Source organism: Amyelois transitella, chromosome 3, assembly GCF_032362555.1.
Source record: "Amyelois transitella isolate CPQ chromosome 3, ilAmyTran1.1, whole genome shotgun sequence".
NCBI classification, from domain to species: domain Eukaryota; kingdom Metazoa; phylum Arthropoda; class Insecta; order Lepidoptera; family Pyralidae; genus Amyelois; species Amyelois transitella.
The window spans coordinates 9,332,290-9,345,737 of record NC_083506.1 but is presented as its reverse complement, the minus strand read 5'-3'; the positions used below and the strand labels follow the sequence as shown (position 1 = coordinate 9,345,737).

Below are 13,448 nucleotides of genomic sequence, written 5' to 3'. Positions count from 1 at the left end.
ATAGCTCGAAGCATGTCTTACCTAAAATTTACGGTTTGATAGAGTTGATATGGTTATTTAAATGAACATTAATACAATAAATAAAATTAATAGGTTTAAAGAACTTTATTTCTCATAAGAATATACATTCACTTAAAATGAGATAACAGGTAGGTAACTAAAAAATAATTACATGCATAAATTAAAAATTAAGTACTGGTCGCGATGTATAGCTTGAGTTTCTTTTTAAATATATTAAGACTGCTACAAGTTCTCAGCTCATTTGGCAACTTGTTATATAGTTGTGCTCCCTCAAAAATTATTGTTTTTTTTCCGTAGTTTGTTCGTGGTATTATAAGGTTGAGTTTATTTTTTGCTCGAAAATTGTGCGTGTCTTTTCTTGTGTTTAGTTGTAAGTTGGATTTTGTAGTATTAGAGATAATTTTTTTGATCAGATTACATGTATTGTATCGATAAATTTGTGTTAAATTAAATAATTTTGATTTTTCGTATAGCTCTTTTGTTGGTGTACGGAAGTGGCACGCAATCCCTTGTCCGAATCCCAACTGATATAAATGCGAAAGTAAGTTAATTCGTTTGTTATACTTCTTCTGATTGAATTACCACGTATTTACGTAACTTCAAAAAGTGAGACGTTTTAAAATAAAAAAAGAACAACATTATTTAATTAATTAAAACCTTTGATACTTTAAAATTAATCCGAAGCGTCAGAGTCGCGTTAAATACGGAGTGGAATGGCGATATGAAAAGAGATAGCGCCTTCTTATTGTCTTTTTTCGTGAGTCGCGTTATTATTAATAATTAAGTGGACATTCTTAGTCTATGATCGCTTTCGCGAGTCGCAACACGTAGATAAATTATGAACGTACACAGTAGGGTGTCTTGAGCAATGAAGAAGTATCTTATGGAAATACCGTAATTGTTCAACATCTCTCGCCCCCCATCTTTGTATCATAGTACATGCATAGGACACTTCCATAGGATAGTTCTTCAGAGGTCTTGAGTCTCAAGTAAAGACTGGTATGTCTTAATTTTTGCGCGCTTGTGAACATTAAGTGATGTTCTATAACACGTAAGAACATGTAAAATATGCATTTGCTTTGCTTACAAAAAGAAAAAAAAGCTGTCAAAGTCAAATAAATTGAACCAGCCCAAGTCAAATGGTCAAACCTTGGCCGCCTTAATATTAAAAAGTGAAGTGAAGTGAAACCTGAGTGTCAAACGGACATCTTACATCATTGTCATTCTCACATTTTATAGACATTTTAAAATAATTTCTAGGCTCACATTGTCTCGCATGATCTTATCAAAAATCAAACAAAGTTAACAAATAAACATTCCAAAAAAATATATATTTATTCAAAAGAAAGCTAGGAATTCTGAAATATAGGTTAGTAACTTTCTCGTATAAATTCGTGTCCTTTGTTTGAGTATTTATACTTTAAAATTTATTATTTGTTTTTACGATTTTGATTACATTGAGACTTACCTGCGTCTGCTCTCATCCACATCAGGAAGAACTTCTCTGGAGCCCAGCACTGACTCTTACTTACCAATAACGCATTAACAAACACCAGCCACTGTAGCACTATTTACCTCTATTATGTTTCCATCGGGTTCCTCTACTCTAAACAATTCCAAAGCTTATGCTTTGGAATCTACTAAAGTCACACCTCATTTGCACAAACTCTGCATTGATTGTGAGTTCAGATTTTAAATTATTGCTGGTGATTCAAAATTACATTATGCGGATGTGAATATTTGCTAAAATATTGTATAATCAAGTTAGTATCTCGTAACGAATTTATTTTGAGGATAACTCAATGTTTGTGATTTGTACTGAATATATTTATTTATATTATTATACTTTCTTATATATACTGTGTCTTTAAGTGTTACACAATGAACAAAGGCAAGTCTTATTCTAGATGTTGTTACTGGTACTGTGAGCTTAATGGGTGATTGATGGAATTGGAATTTAAATAGTGTCAGGTTGCTAGCCCATTGCCAAAAAGAATATTTTTTTCATGGTTATAAAATAATTAGTTTGGTTCCCGCTAGTGCCATGTGGTTCGCGGCACCTATAAAAAGAATAGGACCTCTCCGTCTCGTTCCCATAGATGTCATAAAAGACGACTTAGGGATATGCTTATAAACTTGGGATTCTTCTTTTAGGCAATGTGCTAGCAACCTGTCACTATTTGAATCCCAATTCTATCATTAAGCCAAACAGCTGAATGTGGCCTTTCAGTCTTTTTAAGACTGTTGGCTCTGTCTATCTGTATATGTACGGTCGCGTTCATAATTGCAGTCATAGTTCGCAAAACTTTATAGCTTGCACCGCTGCTATCACTCACAGATTCACACAAATAACACAATAAATAACAAGCGGTGAAACGTTGGGTAACGCGCCATCAAGAAGAGGGTAGTGTAAAAAGTCGACCGCGCAGCGACCGTCGTCCGCTAATAATCAACACAGCGACAGCCACACAGTGGAGATCCATGGTGGAACAGTACGAAAATAATGGCTTCATACCGACCAGAATATTTGCGGAACAGTTCGACACATTAGTGGTTACTGTTCGTTGAGTTTGCATCGTGAGGGACTACACCACAGACAGCCAGCAAGAAAGCCGTATTTATCCGAAATAAATAAGCAAAGACGTTTAGAATTTGCTGGGCAGTATTTGGATTTTACCTGGAAAGAAGCGATATTTACGGACGAAAAGTTCGTTTATGTCATCACTACACGGTAGGCTTCATTTATGGCGAAGAAATGCAACTCGGTTGAAGAAAAAAATATTGTGCCAAATATGGAGTCTGGACACATATCTGTAAATATGTGGGGCTGGATGAGTGCTGCTTGACCTGGGGAACAGGTGTGGATAGCAGGACGCGCTACAGCTACTCATTATGTGCAAGTGCTGGAAGAAACCATGTTACCAACTGTGCGGTATATTTATCCGATTGATGATATGCCAACAATATCATTTGTGTCCTGTGCATCGAGTCCATATAGTGCGTGAAAGATTCTGCCAGTTTATATTAAAACTACTAATTACTTAGATAGTATTTAAGGACAGCTTCAATATCTTTTCTTTATGAAAACGAATAATTAAGCTGTAACCTTAATAACAGGAGATAAGTAGATGATACAATTAGTGTAATATGCTGTATGTATAGCTTTATATAATCATCAATATGTAAACAAAACTACAGGTAAACTGTTTCAATAAAATTTACTAATTTTAATTATTGAATGTTTTATTTTCTCCCTCTTGTTTAATATTTCTTGCTGATTTCCGTGTTTGAAGACAACTTTCCGTGTTTGTAATTCTTAGATATCAGTTAGTTAGTCAGTCAGTTACTTAGTTCAAATGGCACCTTGAAACATTAAAAATTGTCAGTAACACAATTTTTTTTTTATAGGCAGAAAAAATCCTTGAATAACTTCGAAATCCAAGTAACGCTAGTAACTAGAACAAGCGAGTGTGAGCAAGCGAGATTATCTAATATATCTTAGATCTCACTTGCTCACACAAGTAATAAAATTGCTACCCAATAACTTTCAAAGGAACCACTACCTATGTTAGGGTCGTGTGCAGATAAACTTTCAACCTTATTGAAATGTCATAAGTCTGGCAGTCGCAGGCTTCCCTCTATAGGCAAATCTTATGCAAATAATGAGAGACGACGATATCTCGATCGACAATTATCGGGCCCAGTTCGGCCATCGTTGATTACCGTCTCTTTCTGTTTTGTTATGTTATATGTCATAGAATAATAAACTGTTTTACTTGGTAATCATTGGTATTAAAGACCGTATTCATTTGATGGAATATTTATTCTTTTTAAATATGCATGTGTGTGTGTATCTATTGGATCCACAGTGCACGCTATTTTAACCCGTAAGAATTTTAAAACTATGACTGCAGATATGAACGCGATCGTACAATGGCAGACTTATCCCAATTGGGATTTCTTCCAGTTAACCAAAATTTAAAGGAAAATACATATCAAAAAAGCAGTGCCCAAAAACAGCATTGAAGATTTATTGAGATTGTTAACCTATATCATAAATTGTCAATTTTAAAAGTATAAACAATTAAGAGTCGCCTTATGTTTACCACTTGTAACCATGAACAAAAAATGGGTCACTTCTCCCATCGTTTTCTGTCTTTGCTAAGCTAACATCACTGGAAGGCCACACCCCTATTTAATTGGTAAATTTTGATCAAAAAGAAGAAAAGCACGGTCGGCACAGCAAACCGCTAAGTAACGCTACTTAAATCTCGATGCTGACCCCACTTGGAAAGTTTGAAATTTTGGATATATCCTATAAACGCAGTTTTATGTTTTTATCTACCTTTGTAAATCTATGGGAGAAAAGAAATATATTAAATTTTTGGCTTAGGGTAAAGGTTTATGTAATGTTTGCCATTGACGATCTCAATGTGATAGGCTTACATCCGGGCGGGTCCTGCGACTTCCGCACCTTGACCCAGGTGGGCGGAACCGCGCAATAGGTCAGGGGGTGCCGCGCGGGGCGCGTGTTTGGGCGGCGTAGTAGCGTAGTGACGTCAGCCAGCCAGTATCGACCACCGCAGCCGTCACAACACCTACCCCACCCCCCACCGCAGGCCCCGGCGAGCACCGCGCATCTACGCATCGCGCCGCCCGGAAGTTTGCCCACGCTAATGGAAAACAGTTCAGAATTTACCAACATCTATGGACCACCCACACTTCAATTACTTTTCGCAGGCTTTGCGTCGTATCTCGACTTGATGCGCAATTATTTTGATGCCACATTTTATAAAACAACTTCAAAGTTCAGACGCCAAGCACTCAAAACACTCGCTAAATATAACATGCGTAGTTATTTTCGGCTATTTGTAAATATCCTACGGTACGGCGAGATCAATGAAAGTAATGTTCCAAAGGTCTGGGCTGGGCTTGGGCGTGTATGTGTGTGTACTCACGTTCTGTATAAAATATAGTCTCAATAGATTATATTTTTTGCTTGCCGAGTATAACTGTACATACATTATGCTTTCTGCTGTCCAAAATGTGATATTGCAATATTAATACCTAGGGCACCTTTGACCAACATTTGAAGTCCGACACAAAAAATATTTTCGATTTATTAACTTTGAAATCCCTCCACTCAAATTTTAAATGTATCCCACTTCTGCCATTGGTTGTATGTAAGTAATCTACGTAGACCAAATTCATTAACCAAATAAAACTAAACATGCTGTATGTAACAAATGAATTACTGATAAAAAGGCGGGGTGGAAATTTCCTTACATTTGGTGGCAAGAGACCTTGACCCATATTCGAGCACCCCCAATTCGGTTGAGCGACGTGTTGTCTTCCTGCTTTGAGGATGTGACGGTCACAAAGACAATAATATTCCATTGACACAATGATCTACGGAGTTTACTTATATATACGGTGAACATTGGTAGGCCATTACTGTATGTAATTACATAAGAAAGGGTTTTTTTCAGCATCATGAAGATTGTATAAATGTCAACAACATGTCCAAGGTTTCCGGAGAAAGCCTCAATCAACCATTAAAGCGCTTCAAAAAAGTTCCCGTTTACGTCGTAGAAGAGCACAATGAAGCTTTACAATTTATTTACTCCGCTATTGGGGGGAAAAAATTGCCGTTAGAAGGGACCACGATGTTACATTTTGATGCTCACCCGGACATGCTCATAGACCGGAAAATGAAAGGTGCAGAAGCGCGGGCAGGAAAGAATCTGTTGCCACTGTTACAAATAGAGAACTGGATAGTTCCTGCGGCGGCGGCCGGACACTTGCGCCGCGTGGTGTGGATGCGCCCGCCCTGGGCGACACAGTTCTCCGACGGCACTCGCGACATCCGAGTCGGCGACCACCCGCACACCGGCCAGCTCAGAGTTGACAGCAAAGAACCATACTACATGTCCGACGCTCTGTATTCAACACATCTTTTGAACGAACGAACGTTTACATTTACAGTGGCAGAAATAGCAGAGCCGACCCGGAAGAAATCTGATGACGAGCTACAAAAATTAGTCGATACTATCAGTATATCTAAACCTTATGTCCTCGATATAGATTTAGACTTCTTTAGTACGGGTAACCCGTTTTTAAACTTGTATGACAAAATAAGTTTATACGATCTTTTAGAGCCAATATTCAATTTTAATTTGCCAGAAAATGACGACGTTGAAACAGTAGAGAAAGTTGTAAAACAAAGGGAAGAGCAGCTCAATGAGCTCGAGAATATATTTGAGCACCTTGAAGAAAATGGAAATCTCCAGGCATATGAGGGGGAAAAAACAGATCTATTAACTAAGGTTTGTTTACGCATATTTATGTGTAGGTAATGTTTTTCATGCAAGTTCCACGAATCGTTCACATTTCTTACGAAGTAGGAAATAACGTTATGTAGATTAATAATAACTAAGCAAAATTGCAATAACAATCTATTTATTATAACTCAGTAAGCATTGTATGTATTTTGCATTCTAAATAGAAAAACAACATGCACACAATTATGCACATAACGAACATTACTTAGGTAATTTATATAACGTGCTCTTTTGTATGTAGTTACTAATAATGTTCGTTGTGCCGGCAGATTAGCTTCTGCTTGAGAGTACAATGTCTGTCTCATTCTCTAAGCAATTGAAATTCCTGGACATAATCGCGTCTTCTCTTTGGCTTGGTAGTTATAGGTCACTACTTGATTCCTAAATCTGATGTATTTTTCCAAGGAAATATTGTTTTAGGTATCAGTTGTAGTCGATGCAGTGACTAAAGAAGCGGAACGCCTTGGCGACAGTCCGGATTGGTTCGCCATATTTGCGGGCGGTTGCACCCGGGACCAGGGAGGGCTGCCCTTTCACATCAGCACGGAGCAAGAGGTCGAAGACATGGTCAATCAGTCGCTGCTGCCTCTACTGAGAAGATTGCCCGCACCGGTGCTGATCACTGTGGCGAGGTCCACTGATGATGGTTACTGTCCCAAACATCAGGTCTGAAGTTTTCTAGGATATAATACCTATTTTATTTTGTAAAAAAGGAATACATTAATAGGACCTTAATATTCTTTTACTTAATTTTTAATAAAGAAAGCATGTAAGTATGTTCTATGATAGCTGTGACTAATGGACACGCTGCTAAAAAGGTTATCAACAAATTAAGGGGAAAGCTTAAATTTTTGAACGACTGTACGCATAATCAGTGCCAACTGGGAACTTGAACTAAAAATGGTTTTATACTTTAAAGGTTAGCACCTGATAGAGTTCGTTTTCTAGTAATAAGGTCGCCTTTGACTTGTAATTTTTTTAAGAATTAGCTTTGCAAATTGTTATTGGGTCAATAAAGAGTCGTACAATGATGGCAGAAATGTAACGTACGACCTTTCAATATGTTTCGTGATGCGACCTTTACCTAACAAGTGCGTGTCAATCCGCTATTGCTGACCTAGTACACATACCTGACAAGAAGACACCTAACACCACCACCTAATATTAGGTATTGGTATTACATTACGTTCCATAATCTTGATATGCCTTTGTTTGTGTCTCCCCATTGTTTCGAAGATAATAGCAGTTAGCCTACAATAAAGTACAGTAAACCACTTACATACAGTAGGTAACACAAAGTTTTCTTGTTTTTCCAGGTCGATTTCATCCAGTCGCTTGTTTTGAAAACTCTACAAGAAGTGTTTGATACAGGTGAACCAGCTCTCCACTATTTGACTGTGAATAGTAACCGTGTGATATGATAAATATAAGAATATACTGTAATGTATAAGTATAACCTTGGATTTAGTTTTCTTTCTCGCCTTTTATATATCTGACTTGGCCACTTTCTGTGACATCAACATAGTAAATAGACGTCAAATTTAACGAACCTCAAATGAGACGACTAGTTCATGTTTCCTCACTCTTATTCCATAAAAAATTTGATAGATATGGATTAATTTAGTTAGACCTTCTCTACTCTTATCTACGTCACATTTTATAAAGTGGACCGCTATTTATTTAATTCGTACTCGTGATAAATATTCTGTGGAAACGCCCATTATATCAGACACGTACCGGAACTCAGGCCCATAGTTCTTAAGGCAGGGCTAATTTTACTGCCGCCATGGCTGTATAAAGTGGTTTCAAAAATTTTTGTATTGGTCATTAATCTGCTGAGTCGGCGACTCAACGACGCGGCTTCCCGCTCTAGTGCCAAATGCATCGCTGTAACTCACTATAATGCGCTTAACAAATGTCCCATTGTGGCGTTTATAAAGCGAAAATTCACATTTTATAACTCCAAGTAGGTACTTTCTGTATTTTACAAATCGTATTTTGTGCATTATTGCTTCGCTATTGTGTTGCTCGCGTGACGTATTTTGAGTGTGGGAAATATAACTTAATTAGAAGCACAAAAATAGCGCGTCCTTTGAGAAAAGCATATATAGTGACTTTGAGAGTAGAGAATGTCGAGAGTGTCGGTCTTAATTTTCGATTCATGAAACGCGTTAAGTGCATGGGCCCTTATTATGAAGTATATTTAAAACATTTGAAACTCAGCTCCATCATTGAGCTATAACGCTGATTGTGGCCTTCCAGTCTTTTCAAAATCGTTGGCCTGTCTTCCTCGTAAAGGATAAAGACGTGATTATATTGTATGTGTAACACTTCAAGACTTTGATATTTACATTGTAGTAAATTCAGTTTATTTACAAAGTAAGCAAGTGTCATTGGAATTGAATACTAAATGCTCTTATTAGTGAAGCAAAACCTTGATAAAACACTGCAATTTTAGACGATTGCAAACGTATGTATTCATGATAAGCCTGGGACCCTAAATTCCCTGTTAACAAATTCACAGAGGTAAGACAGCAATCGCTCTGAGTAATTCCTGAACTCCCACCACTTAATTGGGTCATAGGCGCTCCTCGGGTCATTTTAAGGAAGGAAAACTGATTAGACGCCAGGAGATTCATATTCTTGGCTTGTCTCTCGGTTATGACTGAAAAATGTGCCGCGTTGCGGGCGTTACTAGTAAGCAAAATAAACAGCCACTTAGCAATATACCTACACAGTTATCACAACCCAGTTACAGCAAGGTCCAGGACTGACCGACTGAGAGCTGTTATGTCAGGAGCATGTTAGAAGGCTATGTTAATGACTTCTTAGCAATATAACATAGCACTGCAATGCTAAAAAGTTTATCGTAACTAAATGCAATCAAACAACGAGAGTCTCAAACAAGGCATTCTGCAACGGTCATTTGGCCTACGAACCATTACAACAAGAAGTACAATAAATGTAAACTAGGCACGGGGAAAACCGCATCGTTCACAGAAGTTACTAATTTCATACCAAAGACAAGAAACTTTGGATATATTTTATCGAAATCGAATAAGATTTCGATAAAAAATATCAAGAATTCATCACACACGTCCAAAAGTCAAAAAGAGTAATGTAAAAAGAACCGCCTGAACAGCACTTTTGATTATTGAGTATATAAGTACTAACCATTACTTAGGAAACAATGTTTTCAGATCTACCTACCTGCCTGCACTACATTATAAATATATAAGTGCAGTGGGTAATATGATTCTATATTTTGAATGATGGAACAAACAATTTAGGTCTTCGATTGGGGGCGATTGGGGTCAACTGCGCATCGAAGTGGCGACGCCAACGTCGCTTACATCATGCGATAGCCTGGAAAACTTATACCAATTATAACCAATAAAAAGAATTACTCTTGTATGTATTTCTGTACATGCACTTGTACGTGTTATGTTTTATTGCCAGTAAATGACCCGCCCGACATTACCTTGTATGTGGACAACAATAACAAATGAGTGTTGAATTATGTATATTTTGTAAGGATAATGTAACTATTATTTTTTTAGCGGATTAGTAAACTTATGGAATTGCATCTTCTTAGACGTCTCTTTAGTATAGCAATATAATGGTTAGTTATATCGCTTTGTGTTTTGTTTTATTTGATTCAAATTTGGCAATGATTGCCTGATATGAGTTAATAACTAGCTTTGGTCCAGAGCTTCGCTTCTGTGGGAATTATCACAAATACCTCAATGGCTATGTTATACTTAAGTAAGTAGGTACTTAGACCTTTATGCCAATGTTTATCGAAAACCTAAGGTCGTTGTGTCGTATCAGATGTTTTTTTTTTAATTTAAGGTAAATAGTCATAGTATAACTACACAACATATGTACGTTTACTAAAAATAACAATATGGACGGAGTGATTATTTACGAAGTTTGATGAACACAAACGTAATAATATCCCTTAGGTCGTAAAAATTACAATACCTCTGTAGAAATACGCCACGAGAACACAAATTAATGAGTTACAGATACGACACTGTCATCCAAAGATGCACACAACGAAAAATGTAAATATGTACGTACAATTTTGGCACACAGACAAAGTTTCATCTTAGGATTGTAGGTTCTAAAAGTTATTAAAGTAATAATACGTGTAGCTATTGACTACTGGCTGGTAATTTTCAAAAAAACCATACAAATAATAAAAATGAGGCATACTTCTGAACTCAAGTATTTTTATAAGGAAGTTCCGCAGCGTAACGACGCACGAGCAGTTAATTTAGTGCTAAGTTTCGTTTTTAATTAGTTTTGTCCGGTAAATAAATCGTAAAGCTCTTTTCATTCTATCCTATATATTATTCAAGATTTATTTTAATGAATAAAAACCCATGCTAGTTTCCGGTTTAATATTTGGCCGAGGGACTCGAGCTGGTACTTATCATTAAGTGATAATATTAAAGTTAGGTAGTAGATACCTATGCCAATTAATTTCCTTAAAATGCTATCAGTTTTGATTTATTACATCCCCTTTTTAATCCATATGATGCCAGTACCTATCATGCTTACATTAACTTTATAGGATATAAAGCTTTGGCATAGGTATCAATGTTTTAGTTACTTCTTAAATAATACATATAGTCACGTCTATATCCCTTGCAGGGCAGACAGAGCTAACAGTCTTGAAAAGTCCGAATAGCCACGTTTAGCTGTATGGCTTACCTACTGATGGAATTAAAAAACAAATAGTGGCAGATCGCAACCCATGGCTTTAAAAAAGAATCCCAAGTTTATTAGCCTATCCCTTAGTTTCAAATAGTATTGACTAATATAAAAAGTAAACAGCAAGAAGAAACAAACAAAAAACTCTTATCTAATTTTAAAGTTTCGTCAAATCCCGTTTTTATCATATGGCTATGGTAAGGAGTACGGAACCCTAAAAAATATGTCATAAAAATAACGTCAAAGCACCTACAACCTACGGCTTGTTTTGCTTTGTACAAAATTTTTGTAGTTTGGCCTGAAAACAAACAGACACAATATATATCTATGAAACAATAACAAGTTGAGCTGTGGGTTGTTGGTGGGCAGTGAAGTCCCAATGCTCCCACACGGGGCCAGTGGACTTCTCTCCACAGGCCATGTGGGCTCTCGTGGTGAAACGAAGCATGGTCGTCCCCCTCGTCTTTCGCACCCTAGGTACGTCCAAAAAAACGGGCACGCGAGAACGGGCGAGTCGCATTGCGCGCATTCCTCTGCAATGTTGCCAACTAAATCTCTAAATTACCCTTCTTTCGTAATGAAGAACTTTTGGTCTACTCTTTAACTTTAACTCTACTATATAATAAGCAAGTAACTAAGCTTATTTCACAAACTTTCTTTAGTTTATCATTTTATTTTTCTTAGAATGACGAACATATAATAACATGTAATTATTGTACAATGGAGCATTAAAAATTTCTTTTGGCCATATACTTTTAATTCCGTTATGATCCATAATCTATGAATATACCCTGAAATTTTGGGGCAATTTTTTATTACTGCTTGTGATATCATATGAATGATAAATCCTTGAGGTCGGCAATGATTGGTGTCTATTCAGTAAAAAAATCTTATTATATTTAATCCTTAAATCACCACTGTACAAGTTCTAACTTCCAGGGTAGCTAGAACTAGCTAGGTAGGTCTATTTAAATTTTTAATTATTTCATTAATTTGTGACAACAAACTATAATATTGCTTAATTTAAAGAAATAGATAAAATATGGCAACACTAATCTTCGACTGGGTCGACGGCACGGCGGCGGCAGCGGCCCCGCGCGCGCCTCTGTGTGGCTTGTTTTGCACCTATCCCGCCCGCCCGCTGGCCTCTCCCTCTCCGTGCACAGCTTCGTTTCGTTTCGTCCGCTCGATTCAGTCGAATATCGCGCTACGTCCGTCCGTCAGTCGTACGCGCGCGTTGGTTGTTATAACTCGTGAATGTCGTGTCGCTCTCTATCACATGCTGTGTTTACAATACAGTGTTATTGTTTTTATTTTTAATTACATTGACTTGTGATCAGTGTGGGTGATTGTGTTATAAATTAAACGAATTTGTGTCTTTGGATCAGTTATTACGTACTGTTCAGTGTGGTTCACGAAGAGCAGACAGCCACGGCAGCCCCCGAGCGCAGGTAGCGTTTCGAATTTGTTTTCAATCTGATTACATATTTGTCTTGTGCAAAAACAATCGAAAGCAGGTAAAGTTTGGAGTTACGGACGTGTCATCATGAGGGGCGACGTGAACACAACAACAGATAGGCGTGATAAGTTGAATGTTGATAACGGCGTAGGTATCGTGTCGTCCGGTGTCCGTTTACCACGTGGTACGTTTCGGGCGGCGCTCGCGTTGTAAACATCTTGCCCTTCTCTGCTTCAACAAGCCGAAGCGGACACGCTGAGCTAAATTTTTTACGTCGTACTTTTGCAATTGCGTAAACTAAGTTCTACATTTGACTGCTAGCTCTTCTCTATGATTCCAATCATTGATTAATAGTAACTACAATACTTACTTACTGGTAAACATAGGGTTACAGTAAGGTAGGTACCTACTGACATACCATATCGTGTGGTTTCCTACACTATAGGATCAATTCAACTCTTTCTTGTGAATGTCGTAAGAGGCGACCAACAAAGTGACCTTACACAGTGCTTTACCTACTTCCGACAGGTGGTCACTTTCTAAACCTGGCTCCGACCTAGGGAGGACGCGATCGGGGCTATAGAATTTAATAAAGTTCCCATTAGTTAGATTGTAGACTCGAGACTATTGTAATTTCGAGTCTCACCTTTTCCTATACCACGAAAAACATAACTAGAGAGGTCCCTCCCACCCTGCCCACCAACTTACTTTTTCATGGTACTTTGGAAAGTACCTTCCTACTTTCCCTTTCAAAATTGGATTTACTCATGGAAATAAATCGGAAATAATATCTACCTACTTATACGTATTCCTATGGTTTAGTGAAAGAAGAACAAAATACTACGTTATGTAGGGTTTTAGTGAAAGAAGAACAAAAGACGTAATTTCTGTTTTTAAAACCATGAATA

The 13,448-nt window shown here is 37.4% G+C and overlaps 2 protein-coding genes across 3 annotated transcripts in view; both read left to right on the top strand.

The window, feature by feature from the left end:
* The first annotated feature begins 1,165 nt into the window (after positions 1-1,165).
* On the top strand, positions 1,166-7,822 carry LOC106140176 (UPF0489 protein C5orf22 homolog). 2 transcript variants are annotated; one of them, XM_060950976.1, is made up of 5 exons: positions 1,166-1,390; positions 4,462-4,906; positions 5,511-6,347; positions 6,783-7,028; positions 7,679-7,822. In XM_060950976.1, exons 3-5 carry the CDS (start codon positions 5,541-5,543, stop codon positions 7,781-7,783), a joined length of 1,158 nt encoding a protein of 385 aa, XP_060806959.1. In that variant the 5' UTR covers positions 1,166-1,390; positions 4,462-4,906; positions 5,511-5,540; the 3' UTR covers positions 7,784-7,822. The 2 variants fall into 2 exon arrangements, with proteins under 2 accessions (XP_060806959.1, XP_060806955.1); XM_060950972.1 differs by lacking the exon at positions 4,462-4,906 and having other exon boundaries at positions 1,167-1,390.
* Positions 7,823-12,232: 4,410 nt separating this feature from the next.
* LOC106140127 (insulin receptor) overlaps positions 12,233-13,448 on the top strand; it is a 55,014-nt gene continuing 53,798 nt past the window's right edge. The window contains exon 1 of the mRNA XM_013341659.2: positions 12,233-12,532. The gene's annotated coding sequence lies outside the window, so the exon portion shown is untranslated. The remainder of the gene's footprint in view (positions 12,533-13,448) is intronic.